Genomic DNA, 23903 nt, shown 5'->3' with positions numbered 1-23903 from the left:
TATTTGTGTCTTCTTCAATTCTTTCTTTCTTTTTTTTTTTCTTTCACTGTTGCTTGTGGAGCAGGGCTAACTTATTGGTGGTATACCCAGAGCCATCTGATTTCTTTCATCTATGCTTTATAGTTTTCTGTGTACAGATATTTTACCTAGCTAAATTCATTCCTATGTATTTTTGTAACAATTGTGAGATTTTTTCTTGATTTCTTTTTCAGCTAGGTCATTATTTGCATATAGAAATGTTGCCAATTTTTGTAGTTGATTTTGCAACCTGCCACTTTACTAAATTTGTTTATTAGTTCTAACAAGGTTTTTGTAGAATCATTGGCTTTTTTTACATATAGAATTGTGTCATCTACAAACAGATAATTTTACTTCTTTCTTTCTGTTTTAAATGCCTTTTAATTATTTTTCTTGTCTGACTGCCTTTGCTAGTACTTCCAATGCTATATTGAATAGAAGTGGTAAGAGCAGGCATCCCTGCCTTGTGCTGGATCTTACTGGTAAAGTCTTTAGTTGTTCCCCATTGATCATGATGTCATCACCACTAGACCATCATATAGGAAATGCTTAATGGAGCTCTTCAACTGGAAATGAAAGGATAATAACTACCAAAATGAAAATATATGAAAGTATAAAACTCACTGGTAGAAGTAAATACAAAGTCAAAGGCAGAATATTCCATTACTATAGTAGTAGTATGTAAATCTTCCAAATCTCTAGTATGAAGGTTAAAAGTCAAAATGGTCAAAAATAACCATAGCTACAGTAAGTAACTTACAGTGAGTCACAAGAAAAGAAGAAAAAAAAAAAGACCTACAAAACAACCAGGAAACAATGAACAAAAGGGCAAGAATAAGTCTTTACCTATCAATATCCTTAAACGTAAGTGGATTCAACTATCCAATCAAAAGACAGGGTGGCTGAATGGATATTAAAAAAACAAGATCCCACTATATTCTACCTATAAGGACCATTTTAGTTTTAAGAACACACATGGGCTGAAAGTTAAAGAATGGAAGATATTCCATGCAAACAGTCGCCAAAAGAGAGCAGGGGTGGCTATATTTACATCAGATAAAATAGATTTCAAGTCAAAAACTGTCACAAGAGACAAATAAGTTCATTATTTAATGATAAAGGCATCAATGTATCAAGTATATAACAACTGTTAATATATATGTACCCAACATTGGAGTATCAAAATATACAAAGCAAATATTAATGGACTTGTGGGAAAAAATGCATAGAGATGCAACAATAGCAGGGGACTTCAATAACCCACTTTCAACAATGAATAGATCAACCAGATAGGAAATTAATAAAGAAATATTGGACTTGAACTGTCCACTTTTATTTATTAGTCAGTCCTTCACTATAAGTTATCATTGCAATTGGCTCATAAACTTCATTATAATTACATGGGCCCAAAAATATTCATTTATAGATGAATAAGACTATATGTTTTTAATTATATTATTTCAAATGGATTCAACTATGTACAAACTGCAAGGGTCATATAAAGTAATATTTTAAAAAGGAAGAAGAGAAAGAACAAAATAATGAGTATTAAAATTAAGAAATTATATGGGTTTATTAGAATAAAATCTTTTAAAACATTTAGAAAAGATGTCTGTCAATCTTCAATGATTGATGTCCAAAGTCATTATGTTAAAAATCATCATAGATACAAGCTTGAAGACATTTTCAGAGAAGCAAATAATAATTCTTATCTATTAAAAAAATAACTGATTTAGCTTGTAGTTTTTTACACACACAAAGAATGAGCCGAATAGCTCTTATTAAGCAGCAGTAAAGAGAAGGTATCCTGACATCAGTAAGAAGCTACCTTCAAGGAGGTAGAAGAAATGTTAATAAACATGCTAATTATCCTGAGTTTGGCACTATTAGTGTTAAGAACAAATTGACTGCATATAAAAATCCAAATATGTGCTTATATCAAGAAAGGGAATGGCATATTATAAAAAAGAAATCCATGCAAAAGACTAATTTGGAAATCAATTACATCTTGAAACTCTCCTGTTTTCTTTTTCTAAGAAAACATTCAGAGTTGAAGTCTACGATATTGTTCATATCATAACTAAGTCATACAACTTTCGCAACTGTGAAGTGTGAGAAATAATGGCTGTCTTTTCTACCTCATTCAATTAATGAATCTGACATCCTGACTCAACCCTAACTCTAACCTATGATGCAATAATCTGACTACTGAGTATGTATCCAAAAGTATTGAAATCAAAATCTCAAAGAGATAGCATAGCTGTACTCTCATGCTTATTGTAGCTTTATTCAAAATAGGTAGACAAGGAAACAACCCCAGTATTTATCAGCAGATGAATGGATAAAGAAAATGTGGTGTATGCATACAATGGAATATTATTTAGCCTTTGAAAAGAAGAAAATTCTGTCATTTGCAACAATATAAGTCAACCTGGAGAGCACTACGCCAAACAAAATAAGCCAGTTGCAGAAGTACAAATACTTCATGATTCCACTCATACGAAGTGTGTATAATAGTCACATTCATAGAAGCAGAGAATATAATAGTGGCTGTCAGGGCTTGGAAGATGGGGGAAGAGACAGTTTTTGTTCAATGGATATACAGTTTCAGTTATGCTAGATGAATTAAGTTTTAGATATCTGCTGTACACATAGAGCCTATACTTAACAACACAGTACTGTGAACTTCAAAATTTGTTATGAGGGTAGATCTCATATTAAGTGTTCTTACCATGAAAAAAATGACAGAAGAAAGCTATGGGAGTTTTAGAATGTGTCTATTACCTCAATTACGGTAATGGTATTAAGATTACCATTGGTATTAAGATTACCATGGTATATAATGGTATTTGCATACACACAAACTCATCACATTGTGTGTATTCAATATATGTAGACATTTGTGTATCAATTATACCTCAATAAAGCTGTGTTGATGTGCTAGAAATGTATATGAGTAAGGGCAGTGATCACAGAAGCGTATAGGGAAACAAAAAGCAATCACAGGGATAAAAGAGTGAGATTAAAAGCACAGGTTTTCTTTCTTTTGTTCTTGTATTATTGTTACTTGTCTTTTGTTTTTCCTTTACCTTATGCTATATTATTTATTTATAAAATAAAATGCTACCACTTAAAACATTTTTTTTAAGTTTTTTGGACTTTTTGTTCAAAAGTTGAAACATTTGCTTTATGCCATGAGAGAATAGGCAGATTCAGGAAATAGAAATCTGGCTCTCAAGAAGTCTTTAATTTTGTAAGAGAGACAGACCAAAAAAAGTACAAAATAGAAGAAAATGAAGTAAGTGTATACAGATTGGGATGTGCAAAGCGCAGAACAAAAACACTGTTTTTAATTTAAAGAAATTAGGAAACACCTCACAAAGAAAGCAAGCTTCATTTCCACTGTAACATTTACTAACTCTGTAGACCCTGAACTCTTCCATAACCCAGATGAAAGAGAAGAGTCGAATGTAACATCCCTATCTTGTGTTCTAAGAACTCATGGCATTTACACCCTGGGCTCAATTCTCCTTAGTCCTAAACACCTCCCTCATGGTAAACCAGTTACTTGGGGAAGGACAGTATTTGTAGATACTTAGTAGCTATTTAGCCAATTCATACTTAACTAAGTACCTTAGGTAATATTTAGTGAAGGGTTTTTGTAATGTGTACTGTTATGGTGCCTAATTCTTGGCAGTGGTGTTAGCGAAATCTTTTTTAAAAAATAAAAACAAATAAACTGGTAAAGGTAATATAGGTACTCTATTTTCCATTAAGATTAAACCAAATAGTTGTACCATAATTTCAAAATTATATTTCAAAAGTCCTGTTAACCAGAGCATCTTTTTTTTTTTTTTTTTTTTTTTTTTTTAATTTGATGGTTAAGAGCATGCACATAATATCAGACAGGTCTGGATTAAAATCCTGTACCCACCAATTACTTACTAGCTGTGACCCAGGGTGAACCACCTGATATTACACAGTTTCAGTTTCTTCATCTGTAACATGACTACAATAATTACTTTCTTCAGAGGGCTATTAAATGACTTGACATAATAATGTATACCAAATAATGAGCACTCCATTAATAATTATTGGTATTTTAATCAGATTTTCAAAGAGGCCCAAGTGTATTTTTCAAAAATACACTTTAAAAGTTTGATAAGGAATATTAAAATCAAAATGTATCTGTTGGCTTTACATTTTACTTAAGTGGGTGGGGGCTCATTTACTAATGAAAAATATGGTTTTTCTTTCTTTAAGTCTCTTTTAATTCTTAAATGTTTGTGTATTAATGAAATTAATTCAGATTTATTGAATCATTCATTCTAGCTGATGACAAAAGCAACGCCACTTTAGGAATTAAAGCTAAATTTCCTTCAATGAATGTAATTTAAAGTTTTCTTCTTATGGTCAACTACCAGGTATAAGTTAGATTCTTTCTTGGTACTGGGGATCCTTGATGGAGAACAAGAAAGGAGCAACTTATCAGAGAGCCATGTGTGGTCTGAGATACTTAACGCAGTTCCCCCCTCAATTCTCTTTGTTCAAATTGCCTAGTTAACAGTAGGAAAATGTTTCTTCTGCCTATAACAGATCTAAAGTAAAGCTACAGGCTTTTGAGAAATGCATTTTACTATAAACCTCTAGACAAAGGAGGAACAGAGGGCATAGAGGAAATTGGCAAGTGAGTCAACAGAACACAACGTATTTTTCTGGGTACCCAGAACTGAAACAATTATGAAAACAGTTTGTTGGCAAAGTATAGTACAGTTGGCCCTCCATACCCGTGGGTTTCTCATCAATGGATTCAATGAAGCACAAATAGAAAATATTTCAGGGAAAAAATGGATGGTTGCATCTGTACTAAATGTGTACAGACATTTTTTTCTTGTCATTATTCCCTAACCAATAAAACTACTATGTACATCGCATTTACATTGTGTTGGGAATTACAAGTAATCTAGAGATGATTTTGAATATACAGGATGATGTGCATAGGTTGTATGCAAATACTATACCATTCTACATAAGGGACTTGAGCATCCTCAGAGTAGGGTCTCTGTGAGGGTGTCCTGAAACCAATCCTTAGTGGATACCAAGTAACAGCTGTACTAGCTAATCTGTCTCACTCATAAGCCTTTACTGAGAACCTATTGAAGAGATCCTACCATAGATGACAGAGAGACAAAAAGGAACAAGAAATTTCAAGTGGTCACTGTGCAGTGGGAGTATTAACAGGGGAAGGATAAAAATAGTGGGTACTAAGAACCCTGTATAGGCATCCAAGTGGAAGCACAGAATAGAGGCATCTAACCTAGACTAGGGCAATAAGGGAAAAATAAAATAGAACAAGGAAGCAAGAGACAAAACACTAAAAAGGAGAGAAAAAGTATTCTAAAGGAGCAGAATATGCAAAAGCCTGCCAGGAAGAGGGAACTTTGTTAAACTCAGGAAATTTCCTGCAATTCTGTATGGTGAGAACAGAGTATGGATAGACAATGACACAAATCAGGCTGGAAAGCAGAGCAAAAGCTAGACCCAAATGGCCCCCTAGACCATACTCATAGTTACATTTTATCCTCAAGATACTGGAAATACTAATGAGGAGACGGACACAATTGTATCTTAGGAAGATTATTGTGGTGGCAGCATAACATAGAAATGGAGGTTGAAGCTGATGACAGATTTATTAACTCCTGACCTCAAGTGATTCGCCCACCTCGGCCTTCCAAAGTGCTAGGATTACAGGCAAGAGCCACCATGCCCAGCCTACAGTGAATTTTAAATAACTGATTGTACTTAAAATAGAATCTTAATTCAAGTGTGAAAGACTCTCTTTCTTATTCAATTGATTTAATTTTGTTATTCCTGTCCTCATTTATGCTCTTTTTCCCAATCCCATAACAATTTTCAATCCCTCCATCCAAACCATCCATAAACAAGCATAGCTCTCTTGAGAATTTGAAGTTACAATTAAAAGACTTAGATAGAGATTGTCTTAGTTTAATAACTCTAACCCTATGATTCTATGATAGATTCATGAGCAGGTAAGTCTAACGATTAAGATGGTAGTCCTGGCCCATGTGAACCCGGAAAATCTGAGACAGGTCTCGGTTAATTTAGAAAGTTTATTTTGCCAAGGTTGAGGATGCACCCGGGACACATCCTCAGGAGGTCCTGATGACATGTGCCCAACATGGTCGGGGCACAGCTTGGTTTTATACATTTTAGGGAGATATGAGACATCGATCAATATACGTAAAGAAGTACATTGGTTCGGTCTGGAAAGGCGGGACAACTTGAAGCAAAGGCAGGAAGACCAGAAGCAGAGAGGAAGCTTTCAGGTCACAGATGGGTGAGACACAAATGGTTGCATTCTTTTGAGTTTCTGATTAGCCTTTCCAAAGGAGGCAAATCAGATATGCATCTATCTCAGTAACTTTGAATAGAATGGGAGGCAGGTTTGCCCTAAGCAGTTTTCAGCATGAATTTTCCTTAGTGATCTTGGGGGCCCGAGATATTTTCCTTTCACACTCGGGACCAAAATTTTAAGAGCATTGACTGTGGTAAGGGATATTAAGAATAGGATTAAAAGATACCAAGGGGATAGAATAAATTAGTTTTGAAGGGTGATGGAGAAAGGGTTTGAAGTTGAATCTAAACTACCAAGATTGTTAAAACTCTATTTCATCCCAAAACCTGCAGGCTGAGGAACTCTAAAAGGGTATATTTTGAACCATAGATAAACAATGTTATAATCACCGCTTAAAATGTTTAAATCAAGACAAGTATGCATGTTTTTAAAAGTAAACAACTGATTTGCCCTTTATAAAAATATCTGAATTAAGTATTTTCATCATCATAATATATAGAACAAATCTACATGTTTCACAGTTCAGCATCTAAAAACCCAGAAGTGTGGGTGCAAAAGAAAATAAGTTTCTGGAACTTGGGAAAAACCCTTTTAAGGATTTAAACTGTGAAGCACTTGACTTCTAACAGCAAGTGCACAGGAAGAAATTTAACTACAGCATAAAAGTCACATTCTCATAGATTCTCAAAATAACGAAATATTATTCATTTACATCTCATATTTTTTATTTTTGTAATAAAAATAAGGAGATTTCTGATTTTGAGCAGCGTAATTTATAAATTTTCTTTGATAATGCACACGTTTATAATTTTTTTTTTTTTTTGAGACAGAGTCTCACTCTGTTGCCCAGGCTGGAGTACAGTGGCGTGATCTCAGCTCACAGCAACCTCAGTCTCCTGGGTTCAAGCAATTCTCATGCCTCAGCCTCCCAAATACCTGGGATTACAGGTATACACCACCAAACCCAGCTAATTTTTGTATTTTTCGTAGAGACAGGGTTTCACCGTGTTGGCCAGACTGGTCTCCAACTCCTGACCTCAAGTGACTCACCCACCTCGGCCTCCCAAAGTGCTAGGATTACAGCCAAGAGCCACCATGCCTGGCCTACAGTGGATTTTAAATAACTGATTCTACTTAAAATAAAATATTAATTCAAGTGCTAAAGACTCTCTTTCTTATTAAGTTGATTTAATTATGTTATTCCTATCCTCATTTATGCTTTTTCCTAACTCTATAACAATTTTCAATCCCTCTATCCAAACCATCCATAAACAAGCATAGCTCTCTTAAGAATTTGAAGTTACAATTAAAACACTTAAATAGAGATTGTCTTAGTTTAATAACTCCAGCCCTATGATTCTAACAATCAATGAACACAGATGAAAAAAGACAAAATGAAAATACAACAAAACAGATGTCTTAGGAGCAGAGTCTATTGTTAGCAGGGAAATGTCATTTTTATAACCTCAGAAAGGCACAATATACTTGTCAAGACATTGAGAATTAACCTGGCTATTTCAGCCATACCAACAAATCTGTTCACATTAAGTAATTATAGGGTAGGAACCAAAAAGGAATATGACATTAAAGAATATAAAATATTATGTATGCATCATGAACTTAATTTGTAATTCTTTGTGTTTCATAAAAAGTGGGAAGGTCAAAAAAAAAGGTGGAGGTGTAGGAACTGAAAGAACTTCAAATTGAAAAAAGACATGAACTGCAATTATATTCATACGCCCTATTTAGAAAAACATCTTGAAGCCATCCTCCAGTGTTAAAGGAGGTTATTTGTTGACTAAATTTTTTATCTTTCCATTAATTAGTTATGCTTCAGAACTTATTCATTAAACTCCTCAGCACTTTTGACACACTAAAGAATTATGTGCCTATCAAGAGACTGTTTAGTGGCAAGAATCCAAAAAGATGAAACTGCACCTGTTTTTGGATTCAGAGATTCTAATTAATTTTAAAATAACCTCCCTTCTCTACCTTTTAACTGGCAAATGAATCAGTGGAAGAGATAGCAAGGCCTTCTTATTTCTCCTATCAGACTAATTTAGGCAAGTTCCCATTTTTGTGAGGTGTCCTCAGATGTGAGGGATGTAGAGATTTTGTTCCTCTCTGACCCTTGCAAGATTAAAGGCAAAAAGTATTAAACATGATGGCTTTTGGCATATTTCAGTGCCAAAGGCCACAGTTGACAATTACTATATAACAATCATAAATAATCTGTACACCAAATAACACAGCAGCAAATGTTATATAGCATAAGCTACAAGAGATGCAAGGAGACATAGATAAAATGCATGAATAATAATAAGATATGTTAGATAATAAGATACGTTAACTTGCCACTCTCAGTACCAGGACAAATCAAAAAGATTTTAAAAATACATAAAGTTATAAAGACCGAATCAACTTAATAAAGCAGAACTTAAAGATATACATATATATCTTGCTATATATATGTGTGTGTGTATACAACTTATATATACACACACATATATATCAGGGTGCGAAGGGATTACATATATTTAATACTATATATATTTAATATTTTATATACACATAATCCCTTCACACCCTGATAATTTTTGCAACTTTTCATTAAGCATGCAATTATTTCAAAATTAAACTATCAAAAATGAGAAGAAAGAGGAGGAGGAGGAGGAGGAGAAGAGGAAGAAAAGGAGAATCAGGAAAAAATAGTGCTGGTAAGTTACTATTTTCCTCCTCCTTTCTTAAAACATTATTAAAGCATTTTGTATGTTGAACAAACAAACAAAAACTCCTGATCTGATGGACTTTTGAAAGTACTAGTCTTTTTCAGAGCCTGTAGAAATAAGAAAGGTAGCCAGAGAGCTGTCTGTATAATTTGACTCATTAAGCACAAGATGTAAAAAGTCACTGAATTCCAAGATTTTTAAGGAGAGAGAACAAAAAGCACACACTCAAAATAATAAAATGTGACAGATATATGATGAAATGGGTCCAATACCCGGGGGTCCTGTGTTCATTTTTACTGTGTCATTGAGCAAAACAAGTTACCATTTTATTTTAAAATGAAAGGAAAATGCATTTTGTCGGTCTCACTGAGCAAATTGTCTCATTTTAGCAGATCCAGGCCAGAGGCACTGTACTCAGGGTTTTCTCCAACCTTCTTTAAGAAAAGGAGTTACCCAAGTGAAGTTGTAATAAAGAAAACGGGACAAAGCAAATGATAATGATTCTACAGCTGAGGTAATTTATCATGAGGGTACTCATTTTCATGCAATACATTTGATATTTTTTTCCTAACCACCACTGACGTGGACATTCAGGAAAATAAAATATATTTGCTTTGGCCTTGTATTTTATCCTCTTCTTTAAGCAAACAAGAATGGCTGTAGTATAAATATGCTTCATTTTACCACAAAGGATTGTTCTGGTGAAATGTACAACTTTTTATGAAGGGTTATATATATCTCCTTTATACTCCAGTAAACAAAACAGAACAAGCACTAATGAGCATTAAACATACCCAGAATGTTGACTCTAAACTGTTGTATTTTCTTCTTGAAAAAAATAAAGATGGTTCCTAGAAGAAATCTAACTGTAATTCTAATATTATTTATATGCGGTTAAGGAAAAGCTTACAAACCTTGGTATTCAGTCATTTGCAACCCTGAGCCATTTTCTAGAACTCACAATTTTTACAGAACCTGTTTTCCTACGAAAGATCATTTCTTTTCCATTCTCAATTCTATATTTTTCAAGTAATGGTGTTTTTGAAGTCAGTTTTTCATTATATTGTGGTGGATTTTGCTTTTGTAGTTTTTAAAGTCTATCAGTTAATCTTTTACTTTTGAGAATAAGTGGCATTCAAGCTATGGTAGGTTGACCTCGGTAGCTGAAAATCCAATAGTTTAAAAATTGAGCTCATTTTTCATGAGACACAAGCCATGAAAAATGTGATCAAAATGAAGTCGACATTCTGCAATTCTAACTTATTTTACCTGATAAAAAAAAAAAAAACAAGAAATGATTCTCCTCTGACCTTATTATTACTTCCTTTTATATCTGTGCATTTCAGGAACCTGCTGCAGATATTTGAGCAGAAAATGATCTAAAATGTCATTTGGCAATTTTGTTTTTTTTTTTGCCAAGCTGTATATCCTACACTGTCCCCAAACACGCAACATTTTTTTATTTTATCACTTACATATACTGTTACTGCCCTTTTATTGTTGTGGTTGTGGTTAGTACAACTATCTACTGAATTCTAAGTTCTAAAATGCTCTAAATTTTAAAATGAATTTATGATTAGCCAAATAATTTTTATGGCCTATTAATATAGATGGACAGAACCAGCTTTATAAACCTAAATTTAATTTACCTATACTGTGATCACTCTGCTATAAAAGGCCAGACTCATTAACCTCCTCCACACTTTCAGCTCACTACTTAGGTTGACTGTGATGAGGGAGAAAGTTTTGGGGTAAAATGATCGATATTCAAGCCTCCATTCATTTACTAATCGGGAAAGTCACTAAGCTTCTCTGGGCCTCCCTTGGCTCCTATCTAAAGAAAAGGGTTGAACTAGACAGGTTCTATTGCCCTTCTGAGACTAACACCCTACATCACTACCATGTCAATCATTCCACAAGCCATTTTCACACTTACTAGCACGGAGCTACAAGGCACGTTAGGCTGTGACCACCTTTAGTCTAAAAGGTACTGTCCTACTGTTGCCAAAGAAAGTTTAATCAAACTCAGCCCATTAGGCTGTGACTGATACTAATGTTCTCTGCTGAAATAGCATTATTAGTTTTCATTAAGATTCACATCTCATTAGTGACCCAATTTCCAAAGTTACCAAACAAAGGAAACTTCTCTTTAAAAATGCGAGAAGTAAAATATCTCAAACTGTTACTACGCATTTGCTACTACATTAGGAAAGTTCACAGTACCTAAAATAGCCACCACCTCATCATCCTGGATGACTTCCAAGGATCCCGACACCACAAAGCAGAGGGCATCCACACTTTCTCCAGCGTGGTAAATGAGGTCCCCAGGAGCACAGTGAATGGTTTGGAACTCTACTGCCAAGGCACGCAGACACCCATCGCTGGCCAATCGAAAAGCAGGATGTTCATTAAAAACCTTCCGGTTTAGATGAACACAGATATCAGCTCTCATGTCCTTGGGACAGATGGAGAGGACCTAAAGAAGGTGAGAGATGAATAAGTGAAAAGGAAAGAGAAAAGGGCCGCTTCAGAAAAAAAAAAATCATCCAACAAATATTTATTGACTATGACTATGTCTGCTACACACCCTGCTAGGTACTGGGAAGGCAAAGGGAACAAGACACAGCTCTGCTCTCAAGGAGGTAATAATCCACTGAGATGGACTGATGAGCATATGGACCATGACAATGCAGAACCATGTAGTAAATGCTTTGAGAAGAGTATAGCTCTCCCCTCAGAAAGAACACCTTGGCCAGGCAAGGTGGCTCACTCCTGTAATCCCAGCACTTTGGGAGGCCAAGGAGGGTGGATCACTTGAGCTCAGTAGTTTGAGACCAGCCTGGGCAACATGGGGAACCCTGTCTCTACAAAAAGACAAAAAAAATTAGCTGGCCGTGGTGGTGCACGCCTGTAGTTCCAGCTACTTGGGAGGCTGAAGTGAGAGAATCACCTTATCCCAAGAGACAGAGATTGCAGTGAGCCAAGATCGTGCCACTGCACTCCAGCCCTGAGCGACAGAGCAAGACCTTGCCTCAAAACAAAAACAAAACAATTTTGAGGTGGTCAGGAAGTGTCTCAGAAAAAAGTTAATATCATTTCATCAAAGAGTCAAGTAAAATAGGGCAGGAACATTCATTTTAATCTAGCAGATGTTTCAGAATTTTTTTATAACTAACTCAAAATTCCACATTGGAGGTGGATTCATGCTAGACAGCTTTCAGAAAACAAAATCAACAAAAGCACCCTGGCAACTTGACATACTGGCACTGGCAGACTAACTCCACCCTTGATATATTTTCTTCACTCTGAAGGTTTTCCTTTTACAAATAAATTCATGTCCAGGGAGGGCCAAGGGTATTGATCAGCCTTCTGTAAGGCTTGGGTGGTTGGAAATGTCAGTGCTGGCAGGGTGGGCACGTTATTTTGTATGGCAGTCCTTGTTCATTCTGGTCTTTGACTTCTGAACACTGCTGCAGGCAGTAGAATTCAAGCTGTAGGCATCCTTTAAAAGAGGAAGCAAATGGCAGAAGTATGCTTATACAGCAAGGAGTAAAGTGCTTTTATTGGCTACAGCTTTCTGACAGGGTGATTAAAGACCCAGATTAAAATGGACATTGGCGCAAGACGTGATTGCGGAAGTTAATACCACCCATTTTAAGGATGCAAGTGCAAACTCATTTAGAATGCTCCTCAAACCCCCTTTGTAAACTATTCCTTATAACCAGAAATGGTTTTCTTTGATCGGATTTCAATCCCTCAAAGCTGAAGCTAAATTGATTTACCCCATTAAGTAATACTGCATAATATTTTAATACATATGAAATCATTTTCTTTGCTCTACTAATTGCATTTTAAGCTTTAAAACATTTCCTAAGGCTTGAAAATGTCTGACTATTCCTTTTTTTCTTTTTCTTTTTCTTTTTTTTTTTGAGACGGAGTCTCACTCTGTCGCCAAGGCTGGAGTGCAGCGGCGGGATCTCCGCTCACTGCAAGCTCGCCCTCCTGGGTTCACGCCATTCTCCTGCCTCAGCCTCCTGAGTAGCTGGAACTACAGGCACACGCCACCAAGCCCGGCTAATTTTTTTTGTATTTTTAGCAGAGACGGGGTTTCACCGTGTTAGCCAGGACTATTCCTTTTATTTGGGGGTCACTATCAATGAAAAATGGGTTGCTTCCCTGTAGAGAAGACAAGCCCATCATTAATGTAAAAACCATTAATTAAATTAGGCTTTCAGTATCCCTTCTCTTAACCTTTCTTAATACTGTACATACATTTCACATTAGTTAATCATCTCTGGGTTTTTTTCATACTCCCTGAAATTCCTATAGGCAGCAGCAATCTGCTCACCCACCTTTCTGAAAAATCTGATCTTTGAGGAAAGGAATGCCTAACACAGCTTTAAAAGTAATTGACACTGTTTTCACATCAGTTATTGTATATAACGAGGCAATGTTTTCTTTAACATATAAACCTTTAGTGACTTTGGACAATATATCAGTCATTCCACAGGCACTTACTGAGCTTCCACAAGGGTCACATCACTATGCTAAATCCTCAGAACTAGAAGGATAAGTAAAAACTGTGTTTGCCTCAGGGGAGCTAACCAGAAAGTGTGGGAGGTGGGTGTGTAAAGGGACAACTGCAATACAATGAAAGAAGTGGAATGATAGGGGCGTGGTCAGAGTGACACAGAAGCATGTGCTGCCTGTGAGTCTTTACTTAGAGGCAGCAAAAAAGATCAGGCTCAAGAGGACGTCAGTCTGGGTTCAAAACTATCACAACCTTTGTAACCTGGAGCACCTTATTTAATTCCTCTAAACCTCATCTGTGAAATGGGAATAATGATAGTGCTTATATCTTAGGCTTATTGCAGAAATTAAATGACAGGGCATGAATTGAGCCTAGTATAGCCTGGCACAGAGCAAGGGCAGAGGAAATACTAGCTCTTACTATTACTACCGAACATCTGTCCTCCTACAGAGTTTATTGTTGCATAAACTCTCTACAAAAACAATTTGCTTTTTTCACTTTCCACTCCGTCTGAAGTCTTCATCTGGGCAGTTTGATAGGTTTCCAGACAGAATTAAGAAAATATTTCAGCACAAACCTGAAGATATTTTAAGCACTGATTAAGGTTAATATTTTTTTCCAAGTTGAAAATGAAATTAGCTCTAGAACAACAAAAAAATTTAAATACATACACACATACACAAACATTACACTGAATACCTTAATGGAAAAATAGACTGCTCTATTTCAATGCATTTACCATATAGGGCTTTCACTGTTTTCTATTCATTTTGGTAATAGTCATGTTATTTCCTTTTAATAATGTTTTTCAGGATTCATGTTGCAAATGAAATCTTCCAATATTTGCAATATTCTCTGTTTATTGGCATGTGAAAAGAGGATTTTATTACATTATGAGTATCTTTCCTTTTTTGTTTCACTTAACATATGACACTAATTGATTTATTATTTTCATTGATGGTATCTATTTACATCCAGATATCAAAAAGTGACAAGGTAAAACTAAATGCTAAAATAGATCAACCAAAGTCATGCCCACTGGCAAGCGCCTTCCTTCCCCAAGCTTAGATAGAGCATGTGTGTTACATGATGTTTTTGTCATCAAAATATAAATATCTTGTTATTTACTCTGGAAATGAAATGTTAATAACTGTCTTAGCCAAGGCAAAACTTGGTTTTAAGCGATGGAGTAAAATTATCATTCAAGATGACTCTCACACCTGGCCCACTGGTCTCAGTTTCCATGTATTCTGCCTTGAATCCAATTTATTGTAGGTAGGTTTCCTAATGAGGATTTCATAGTTACAAACAATTAAAATTATATTTCAGAAGAAAATATTTAGGTTAAAAGTGACTTTTGTTTGTTATCAGAGTTGTTTCTCCCCTCTTTGCAACAAAATATTAATAAATTAAAGTAGACTCTTCATTAAGATGAGCAATAAATTTTCTTTGTAAGAGCTATGGTGTCAGAGGCATGTGAACCAGAACAACTCCATCATGAATAGGTGCTGGGTGAAATGAGGCTGAAAGCTACTGGGCTGCATTTCCAGACAGTTAAGTCATTCTAAGTCACAGGATGAGATAGGAAGTCGGCACAAGATACAGGTCATAAAGACCTTGCTGATAAAACAGGTTGCAGTAAAGAAGCGGTCTACCAAAATCAAAATGGCCACGGAATGACTTCTGATTGTCCTCACTGCTACACTCCCATCAGCGCCATGACAGTTTATGAATGCCATGGCAATGTCAGAAAGATACCCAATATGGTCTAAAAAGGGGAGGCATGAATAATCCACCTCTTGTTTAGCATATCGTCAAGAAATAACCATAAAAATGGGCAACCAGCAGCCCTCGTGTCTGCTCTATGGAATAGCCATTCTTTTATTCCTTTACTTTCTTAATAAACTTGCTTTCACTTTGTACTGTGGACTTGACCTGAATTCTCTCCTGTGTGAGATCCAAGAACCCTCTCTTGGGGTCTGGATCGGGACCTCTTTCCTGTAACCTATTTCTGGCAACCACAGAAGGGACTATAGTGCAGAAACCCTGACCCAACCGCTATCTTTGGGTAAGTGTTGGGGTCCTGTAACATATTTCTGGTGAACTACAGAAGGGATGATACTGAAGAAACCACCATCCCCCAAAGGAAACAGACCGCAGCACTGAATGGATGACTTTGGGTAAGTGGTGGGGTACGCAGATAAAGAATGAGATTGGGTTGCAGGCTCAACTTAGGGGAGCTAGAGTCTCTCCTAAGACAGAGTGGGTTAGAGGCCCCTCTTAATAAAAAGCGATGAGGCTTGACTGACCTTGGGTTAGAGGCCCAACTTAGGAGGGCTAGAGTCCCTTCTAAGATTTAGGGGGTTAGAGGCCCCTCTCGGTAAAGTCCCTCTCAGCTAAGAACCGGTTTGGCACTATGGGATGCTAACTGCTGGTCTCTTTGGATTAATCTGCCTTGCACTCTTTGCTGATGGCTGTGGGTGACAGGGTTAGGCATGTACAGGATTGTGGGTTATGGGGAGGTTTTTCCTCCCTGAAAGGGGCAACTTAAGAGTTGACAGGATTGCTGGAAAAGATCCCTTTGCTACCGAGAAGCAGCTGCCTGAACTTTTCAGTGTTGCTGCAATGGGCGGGCCTTTCTCTGACCTCCCTGAACATTTCGCGTTCTCCACCCTGCCACAGACAATGTTTTTCTGTCTCTCCTTTCCCTTTCTTATCATTTCTATTACTCAGGGTGACCATCTTGCCCAGAGACCACATGTTGAACTCCAAGTCAGAGGTTGGATTAGACTCTGCCAAAAAAAAAAACCCATGAACCTAAACCCAGTAACCCAAGTAAGAAACTTAGAAACTGGCAAATGAAAAATCTTATAACTACTGTAGTAACCTTCTGTCTTTCTGTGTAGCTATATATGTGTTGTGTGTAATGTTTATATAAAAGAGCTCTAATTAATTGGCTGAAACAAAAATAAGCACTTAAATATTTTGAAAGCAAAATAAAAAACTGTAATGCCTTTTAGTTCATGTAACTTTAGTAATCTTTGCAAAATAAAAAGTTTTAAAAATTACTGATAAAATAAAAACATTTAGTCTAAATTATGCAGGTCAGATATTAAGTTTGCTAAATGCCTAAGTTTGCTAAGGTCATACACTGCTTCTTTAACTTTTAAAAATTGTTCCATTTACCTACCTTAAAGTCATTAGATTATAGATAAGACCTGGGGGCATCATATAGATAAGACCTTGGGGGCACCATGCCCCCAAGCTATACAAATTATAAAGAAAGAGATTTTATATAAAAAAAGATCTTGTCTCGTAAATTCTTGTCCTAAAGTAAAATGACTGGTTGTTTAAAAGGAGGGATGTTTAGAGCAAGTCAGAAAGTCCAAGAATGTCTCAGATGATCTATGTAAGTGAAAGGATTTGTGAAAGGGAGTTTATGCAAAAAAATGTTGTGCAATTCAAAGGTTGTTAGGCCTGCTAAATGCTTAATAAAATGCCACTATAACTCTTACTGTACAACTTGCCTTCTTAAGTAAGGTAAGGCCTGGGGACATGTGGACTTAGTCACGACCCCTAGCTATGCTGGAGAGTTGGCTCTTATCTGCACTTCTGCCTGGTATATCTTAGGCTAGGCTCCACACCTAGTACATGATTAAAATTGCTTACCAACCAAGGTTTTCACCAAAAGTAAAAGTCACTAAAAGTTAACAACATAACATGTAATTGAGACTAGTGAAGATACAGTTTTACATGTAAGGTGTGTAAGGAAAGTAGAATGTACTCTTGGTAAAAGATTATAAGAAGGCCTGGGAATGTGGATTCTTTTTGCATAAAGGGTTAAAGAATTGTTTTAAGTTAGATAGAATAAAGCTAAAGATTTAAACAGGTTGTGGAAGGTTTATAAAAAGTAATTGTAAAAGATTCTGTGTGTAAATATATTGGCTAAAGTTAAGGAGGTATTATTCAGTTTTTCGGTAAATTAGACATTGGAATAGAAGCACAACAGGTTTTTCTTAGAGCACTGATCTGCTGTTTTACAAAAAAATATAAAGGGTTATAAAATGTTTATAAGAATCTAACCTTATGGTTAAACATTAAAATTGAGTAAATATGTCTATAAAGTTTTATTTAAAATTTCAGTTTAACATTAATAGTACATTATTATAAAGGTGAAATTTAGCTTTTTTGGTATAAAAATCATACAGGAAGCATTATCAAATGTGAAATGGTGTTTTGCTTTCTTTGGACTATATTTGCGTAAATATGTTACTGGTATATGTTCTAAAGTTATGGGAAACTCCTATAATTCTAATATGACTTAGTGTATGTTATTAATAAATATAATTATAATAATTCTAATTGTTATTGTAAAACTTTGCATGTCACAGAAGTAACCAAAAGTCCTTATCAATTGTGGCTTTAATAGTGACTGTCCTAAAACTTTTTATCATCCACAGTCAACTGCTGTCTTGTTTTAATCCTCTTTAGAAAGTGGTTTATAATCAACTATAGAACTCTAGCAGGTGTTCTTAAATGCAGGTTTCTAATAACATTAGAATAGAGAAAATAACTTTCAGAACTCTCGTGAAGAGCTGGAATGTTCATGAATATCAAACAGAACAGGAGTTAACTGAATTAACTGAACTAATAGAAAACTTTTTAACTTTGCTTAAAACGTTGCTGATCCTTTGTTTTTTCAGAGTCAAGGAAACTTTTCTTTTGAGCTATTTATTTGTAGCAATTGAGAAAGGACACTGCTGTGAACAAAATGTGGAACATATTTGTTTCTCTCTACCTGATTTCTCCAGAATTTGGAAACTAGTTATGAGTATTCTTAACTTATGGCAATATAGTTATTTGCTTAAGTGCAGTAAGAATCTGTTTTCTTCTGTAACAGGACACAACTGGAGAAACTGGTTATTTTACCAAGACTTTGGCTGGAATGGTGTGCTTTCCTTTAAGGAATCAAACTTGACTTGTAGAGCCAATAAAAGCCTCATATCTTGCCTACACAGTCCCTGTACAGGGTTTCTGACCTATGGTAAGTAAAGAATGTCACTTTCTCAAGGTCCAGGAGCCCCAAGTTATCTTGGAACTTCAAAAGAAGAGGAATTTACCCAACTCATAGGTATTTGAGGGTACAAACCCATGGCAGGGTTTGGCTTTAAAAAACTCTTATATGAGATTCCTTATGAAACAGAGTTCCATCAAAGCCAATTAAGAAGCCTATGTGAAAAATAATTATTCTTGCTGAACTTTATACAAGTTATCAGGCCAAGTATAATAAAGCAAATCAGTCTTACCATAATTTGTCTTTAGTAAAAATGAGAAACTGGAGAGAGAAATAGTATTTTTCAAGAACTATGGTACACTTGTTATTAAATTCTAGTCTCATCAGTTGTTTTTAAGTTTGTATCTGCAATTTAGGCTAACCCCACTTATTCCTGTGAACCAACCAATGATCTCTGACTGCTGTTTAGAAGAAACAAGAGGGATGGGAAATATAAAAACCTGGATCAGTATTCTAATTCTGGGCATATTACAATCAGCTAACAACCCCATATCAGCTTAGTTCCAACAGTTGCCTAGTTCATGAAAAGTCTTCTAATTTAGTTTACCTGGAATAACTTAATTTATTTTGTTTTGTTCTTGTGGAATATATTACTGTTACACTCTTTGTGTAGGAATAAGGAACAAGCTTACTGAATGTTTTCTTAAACTAAACACTTATCAATCTTCCAGATATCACCTCTTGTCAAAACTCAAGAGTTATAAATGGCCCTCACCATACTGATGCTTTCTAACTAAGTTCCTCTTTACCCCAATCACAAGAGACCCTAATAGTTAGGCAGGAATATCATCACCCCTATTAAGCCTGAAGACATTACAGAAGATGGATCTTCATCCCTCTGCAACCCTTATAATTAAGGGTTCTCTTACAAAATGGAGGTGGGAAATGTCAGAGGGATGTGAACCAGAACAACTCCATCTTGAATAGGAGCTGGGTAAAATGAGGCTGAGACCTACTAGGCTGCACTCCCAGACAGTTAAGCCATTCTAAGTCACAGGATAAGATAAGAGGTTGGCACAAGATATAGGTCATAAAGACCTTTCTGATAAAATAGGTTGCAGTAAAGAACCTGGCTAAATCCTACCAAAACCATGATGGCCACGAGAGTGACCTCTGGTCATCCTCACTGCTGCACTCCCATCAGTGCCATGACAATTTACAAATGCGATGTCAACTTCAGGAAGTTACTCTATATATAAAAAGGGGAAGCATGAATAATCTGCCCCTTGTTTAGAATATCATCAAGAAATAAACATAAAAATGGGCAATCAGCAGCCCTCAGGGCTGCTCTGTCTATGAAGTAGCCATTTTTTTACTCCTTTACGTTCTTAATAAAGTTGCTTAATAAGTCGAAGTTTGTACTGTGGACTCGCCCTGAATTCTTTCTTGCATGGGATCCAAGAACCCTCTCTTGGGGTCTGAATCAGGACCCCTTTCCTGTAACATATTTCTGGCGACCACAGAAGGGACTATAGGGCAGAAACCCTGACCCAATGGCTATCTTTGGGTAAATGTTGGGGTCCTGTAACAATGGTAGTATGTAAGAAACCATTTTTCAGAATTCTGCAAAACAACCCTGGGGAAAAAAATGCATGTCATGGTCTGAAAAAGAAAACCTTTTTGAATTATTTATGATATTCACTCAACCCAAAGTCAAGAGGTATCTTAGCAAGTATTCTCAACTCCAAAGATCTAACCTCAACATTGGGACTACAGAACTTTTAGTGAAAAACAAATATTATCATGTCATCTCTGTTTTCTTAAAATATCTGATGGCTTGCTTCCCCACCAACTACAGCCAAAGTCCTAACCAAGCATACAGGGCTCTTTATGGTGGGATCCTGCTCCAATCTTACTACCATCCTCCAACCCTGCCCTCCAGTCACACCACCTTTTTCACCACTCTAAGCTTGCCATGTTTTCCCATGACTCTTTGCCTTCACACATGCTTTTCCTTTTTACTGGCATGTCCCATCTTCCCTTTGTCTGTCTAGTCATCACTGATTTATCTGTCAAAGCACAGATTATCCTTCTTTCTACCATGAATACAGTATAGACACAGCTGTCTCATAGAATTTAGTAATACATAGAAGAAAATGAGAGCAAGAGGTGTTGTAATTTGTTGTTGTTGTTTTTAAATAATAACCAGAAATAGTAGCACAGAATTATCAATAGATATTTCAAACTTGATTTCAACCATAAAATCATTCTTTACTTTTTTTAATGAACACCTTAATTTATGCCCAACATATAAATTAGATGTAAGCAGAATTATGCTGAGAGAAGCTTTGCTGGAAAGGCAGACTCCCAGGCAGCATTGCTTAGGGCACATTCAGTCATTCATTCAGCTCATAGTTATTGAGCACCGGTTATGTGTTAGTTATGTGCCCAGTACTATGCAGGCCCTCCAGATCTATCCGCAAAAACTTTTATTGTGCCTGCTCCCCTGAAGCATCCAATTAGGCATGGTTTGAAAAGTCACTTTTCCTAGTTCACTGCCATTTTACAGATAAAGCAAATGTATCTCATAAAGGTTATGTGACTTCCTCAGGTCCTCTCAACAAATTACTAGCAAAACTCCAAACTCTTGAGTTCCAGCTATTAAGCTATGCTCCTTTGTGAAGCTCAACCAGGAAAAAAATATAATATCTGGTATCTTCTCATGTTTTCTGGTTCTCCGTACTAAAAAAAATAAAAATGTTGATTTTTGAAAATTATTTAAGGTCCAATTGATAAAATCTATAGTTTATTTATTAGGAAGCCATAAATGCCCCGCCACCGCCATAGAACAGCCTAAATTTCATTGCCACTTTATTTCCATCTTTAAGCACTTTTTAATTTCAGCTCCAACAAACGTATCACATACTTGAATATGTTGATAAAGACATAGGATTCACTGTTGTTTATATCCCATTACTACTCACCCAGAAGAAGACGTCTTATTTGAAACACAAGTTTTATTGTATACATGAAAAGGACCTGAACCAGAGGTTAGCATTTGATAAATGTTATTTCCTTGGGTCCCTTCCCTCAATCACTTTCATCCACTATGGTATCAATAATGTCACAAAACCTTAGAAGATAAGGGAGTCTAAATATAATAATTAACAGAGAAGGCAATAAATTAAACCAAAATCCTCTAAGGAAATGGTTGACTAGAAAGAGTCAAAGAAAGAAGCCTTTATTTTCTCATTCGTTCTTTGAATATACTTAAAATGCTTTTTAATATTCATTATATAAAATATGGAAAATAAGTCATAAAGAGGAAAAAACTCTTCCATTATTTACACTTATCTATGTGTAGATACCATTGTTATAAAACTTTAAACTCTACCATTTTATTTCTTGCTATAATGACTCATTATCACATTATAATCAATTCCTATGCTATGAAATACATATTTTAAAACCAAATTGCAATCCTTATACAATATCCCATCAAATATTCATGGCACAATTAATTTAACCATTACATTATAATTGGATATCAAGACTTCCAGTTTTCCCTTTCATAAATCAAGTTACAACAAATACCCTTGTACCTATTTCAGATTGTCTAAGCACAGATTTTTAGAAGTAAAATTAGTAGGTAAAATACAAAAACATCTTTAAGGCTCTTGCCAAACTGCTTCCTAGAAAAGGTATACCAAATTACACTCTAACCAACTGTGTATGAGAGTGTGTTACATGTTCTTAATAATCTCTGTCTTTAATCTTCAAATGCATTTGAAAGAGGAATAGCCAATTTCACCTGAAACAAAACTAGAATTGTATAGTGTAATGAGGCAGAATCTGGGAGAGCTTTAGTCTTAGTGAAGTTACTCTACTACCACTACCCTCTAGCTCAGTGTTCACAGATTCAACACTATTAATGAAGCTATAATATATTTCTAATGTGCAAATGGGGATAATGAGGATAATTTCACTTTAAGTGCCTGAAGGCAGTAAACTAAACATGGCTTCCTCTTGAGGTCTCTTACTTCTCTAAGTTATTGTATTGATTATCTACAAAATCCTTCTTCAGGAATAATTCAGTATCAGCTATTTTTAATAATAATGAATAAGTCTAAATGATCCCCCTATTTTTAGGACAAAGGAATAAATGCATTCATGACATTTTGATAGACATTGAAGCTACCACCAAATCCCTCCTTCTTTTGACACAATTAAGTTATGCACTGTTAATTAATCTCTCTTTATGAATCTAATGGAGCTGGTATTATTAAGTCAGTGAAAGCCAGTGGAGGGAGTCAGGCAAGTGACATTTGCCCATAAAATATTTTTACAATCCTTCCTGGGAATGAGGAGCTCAGGTAGCTCCTCACAGGAATTTAATTGTCATTCATTTCTTGGGAAGAAAAGAAAGTTCACCTTTACATTTAAAGGAAATAAAAAGTATAACCAGGCAGTCATGCAGTCATGCCAAGCAAAAGGAATTTGCTCTCTGGATGTCAATCTGACAATCTCTAGGGATGTCAAAACCTCCAAGGAATTAACCCAGGAACAATGTAGTGAATAAAACCAAACCAAATTAACTTCCATTATTTAAAAATAAAAGGTCATATTGAGCAATAAAAGACTGTGAAGGATTATAGGTTAAACTTCATTGGTTTCACTTTAGAGATAAATTTCCTGTGACTAGACTTCATACATAAATATGAGACCTAAAGTTTTTGTTTCAAAAACGTAGGGAACCAATTCTACCAGGTTTTTCACAATCTTAGTTTTGCAATAACAACAAACAGCAATTGTTATGATTTTTTAACTTGTTAGGCAGTAAATGTCTTGGGCCACTAATTTTCCAAAGACAGGACTTTGATGAAATTTAGAGTTTCTACTGTGCTTTGCTCTTAATCTCATGTCTTTACTGTCTTACGTGCAGATATTTGACTAAATAACAGTACTTTTACACACCTGTGAAAGTATTTTCTAAAATTGGAAATATACTTTTAAGTGTATTTACTGCCCAGAAAAAAAAAAACAATATTTTTTTCTACTGGCCATGATTTGTTTAGTCCCCTATGACAAGTGATGTTCCCATCTTTAAAAGAATGAGTCGGTCAGGAGCTCGAGACCAGCCTGGCCAACATGGTGAAACCCTATCTCTACTAAAAATACAAAAATTAGTCAGGTGTGGTGGCAGGCGCCTGCAGTCCTAGCTACCCGGGAGGCTGA

General features: G+C 35.7%; 1 protein-coding gene across 1 annotated transcript in view; it reads right to left on the bottom strand.

Annotated features, from left to right (window-relative positions):
• Nucleotides 1–23903, bottom strand: part of KCNH5 (potassium voltage-gated channel subfamily H member 5) — a 341017-nt gene that overhangs the window by 85054 nt on the left and 232060 nt on the right. Inside the window, exon 9 of the mRNA XM_003901908.5 lies at nucleotides 11347–11599. Coding sequence (XP_003901957.3) covers nucleotides 11347–11599 — 253 coding nt within the window. The remainder of the gene's footprint in view (nucleotides 1–11346; nucleotides 11600–23903) is intronic.

Source organism: Papio anubis, chromosome 7, assembly GCF_008728515.1.
Source record: "Papio anubis isolate 15944 chromosome 7, Panubis1.0, whole genome shotgun sequence".
NCBI lineage: Eukaryota > Metazoa > Chordata > Mammalia > Primates > Cercopithecidae > Papio > Papio anubis.
This window is presented reverse-complemented; position numbering and strand designations above follow the sequence as displayed.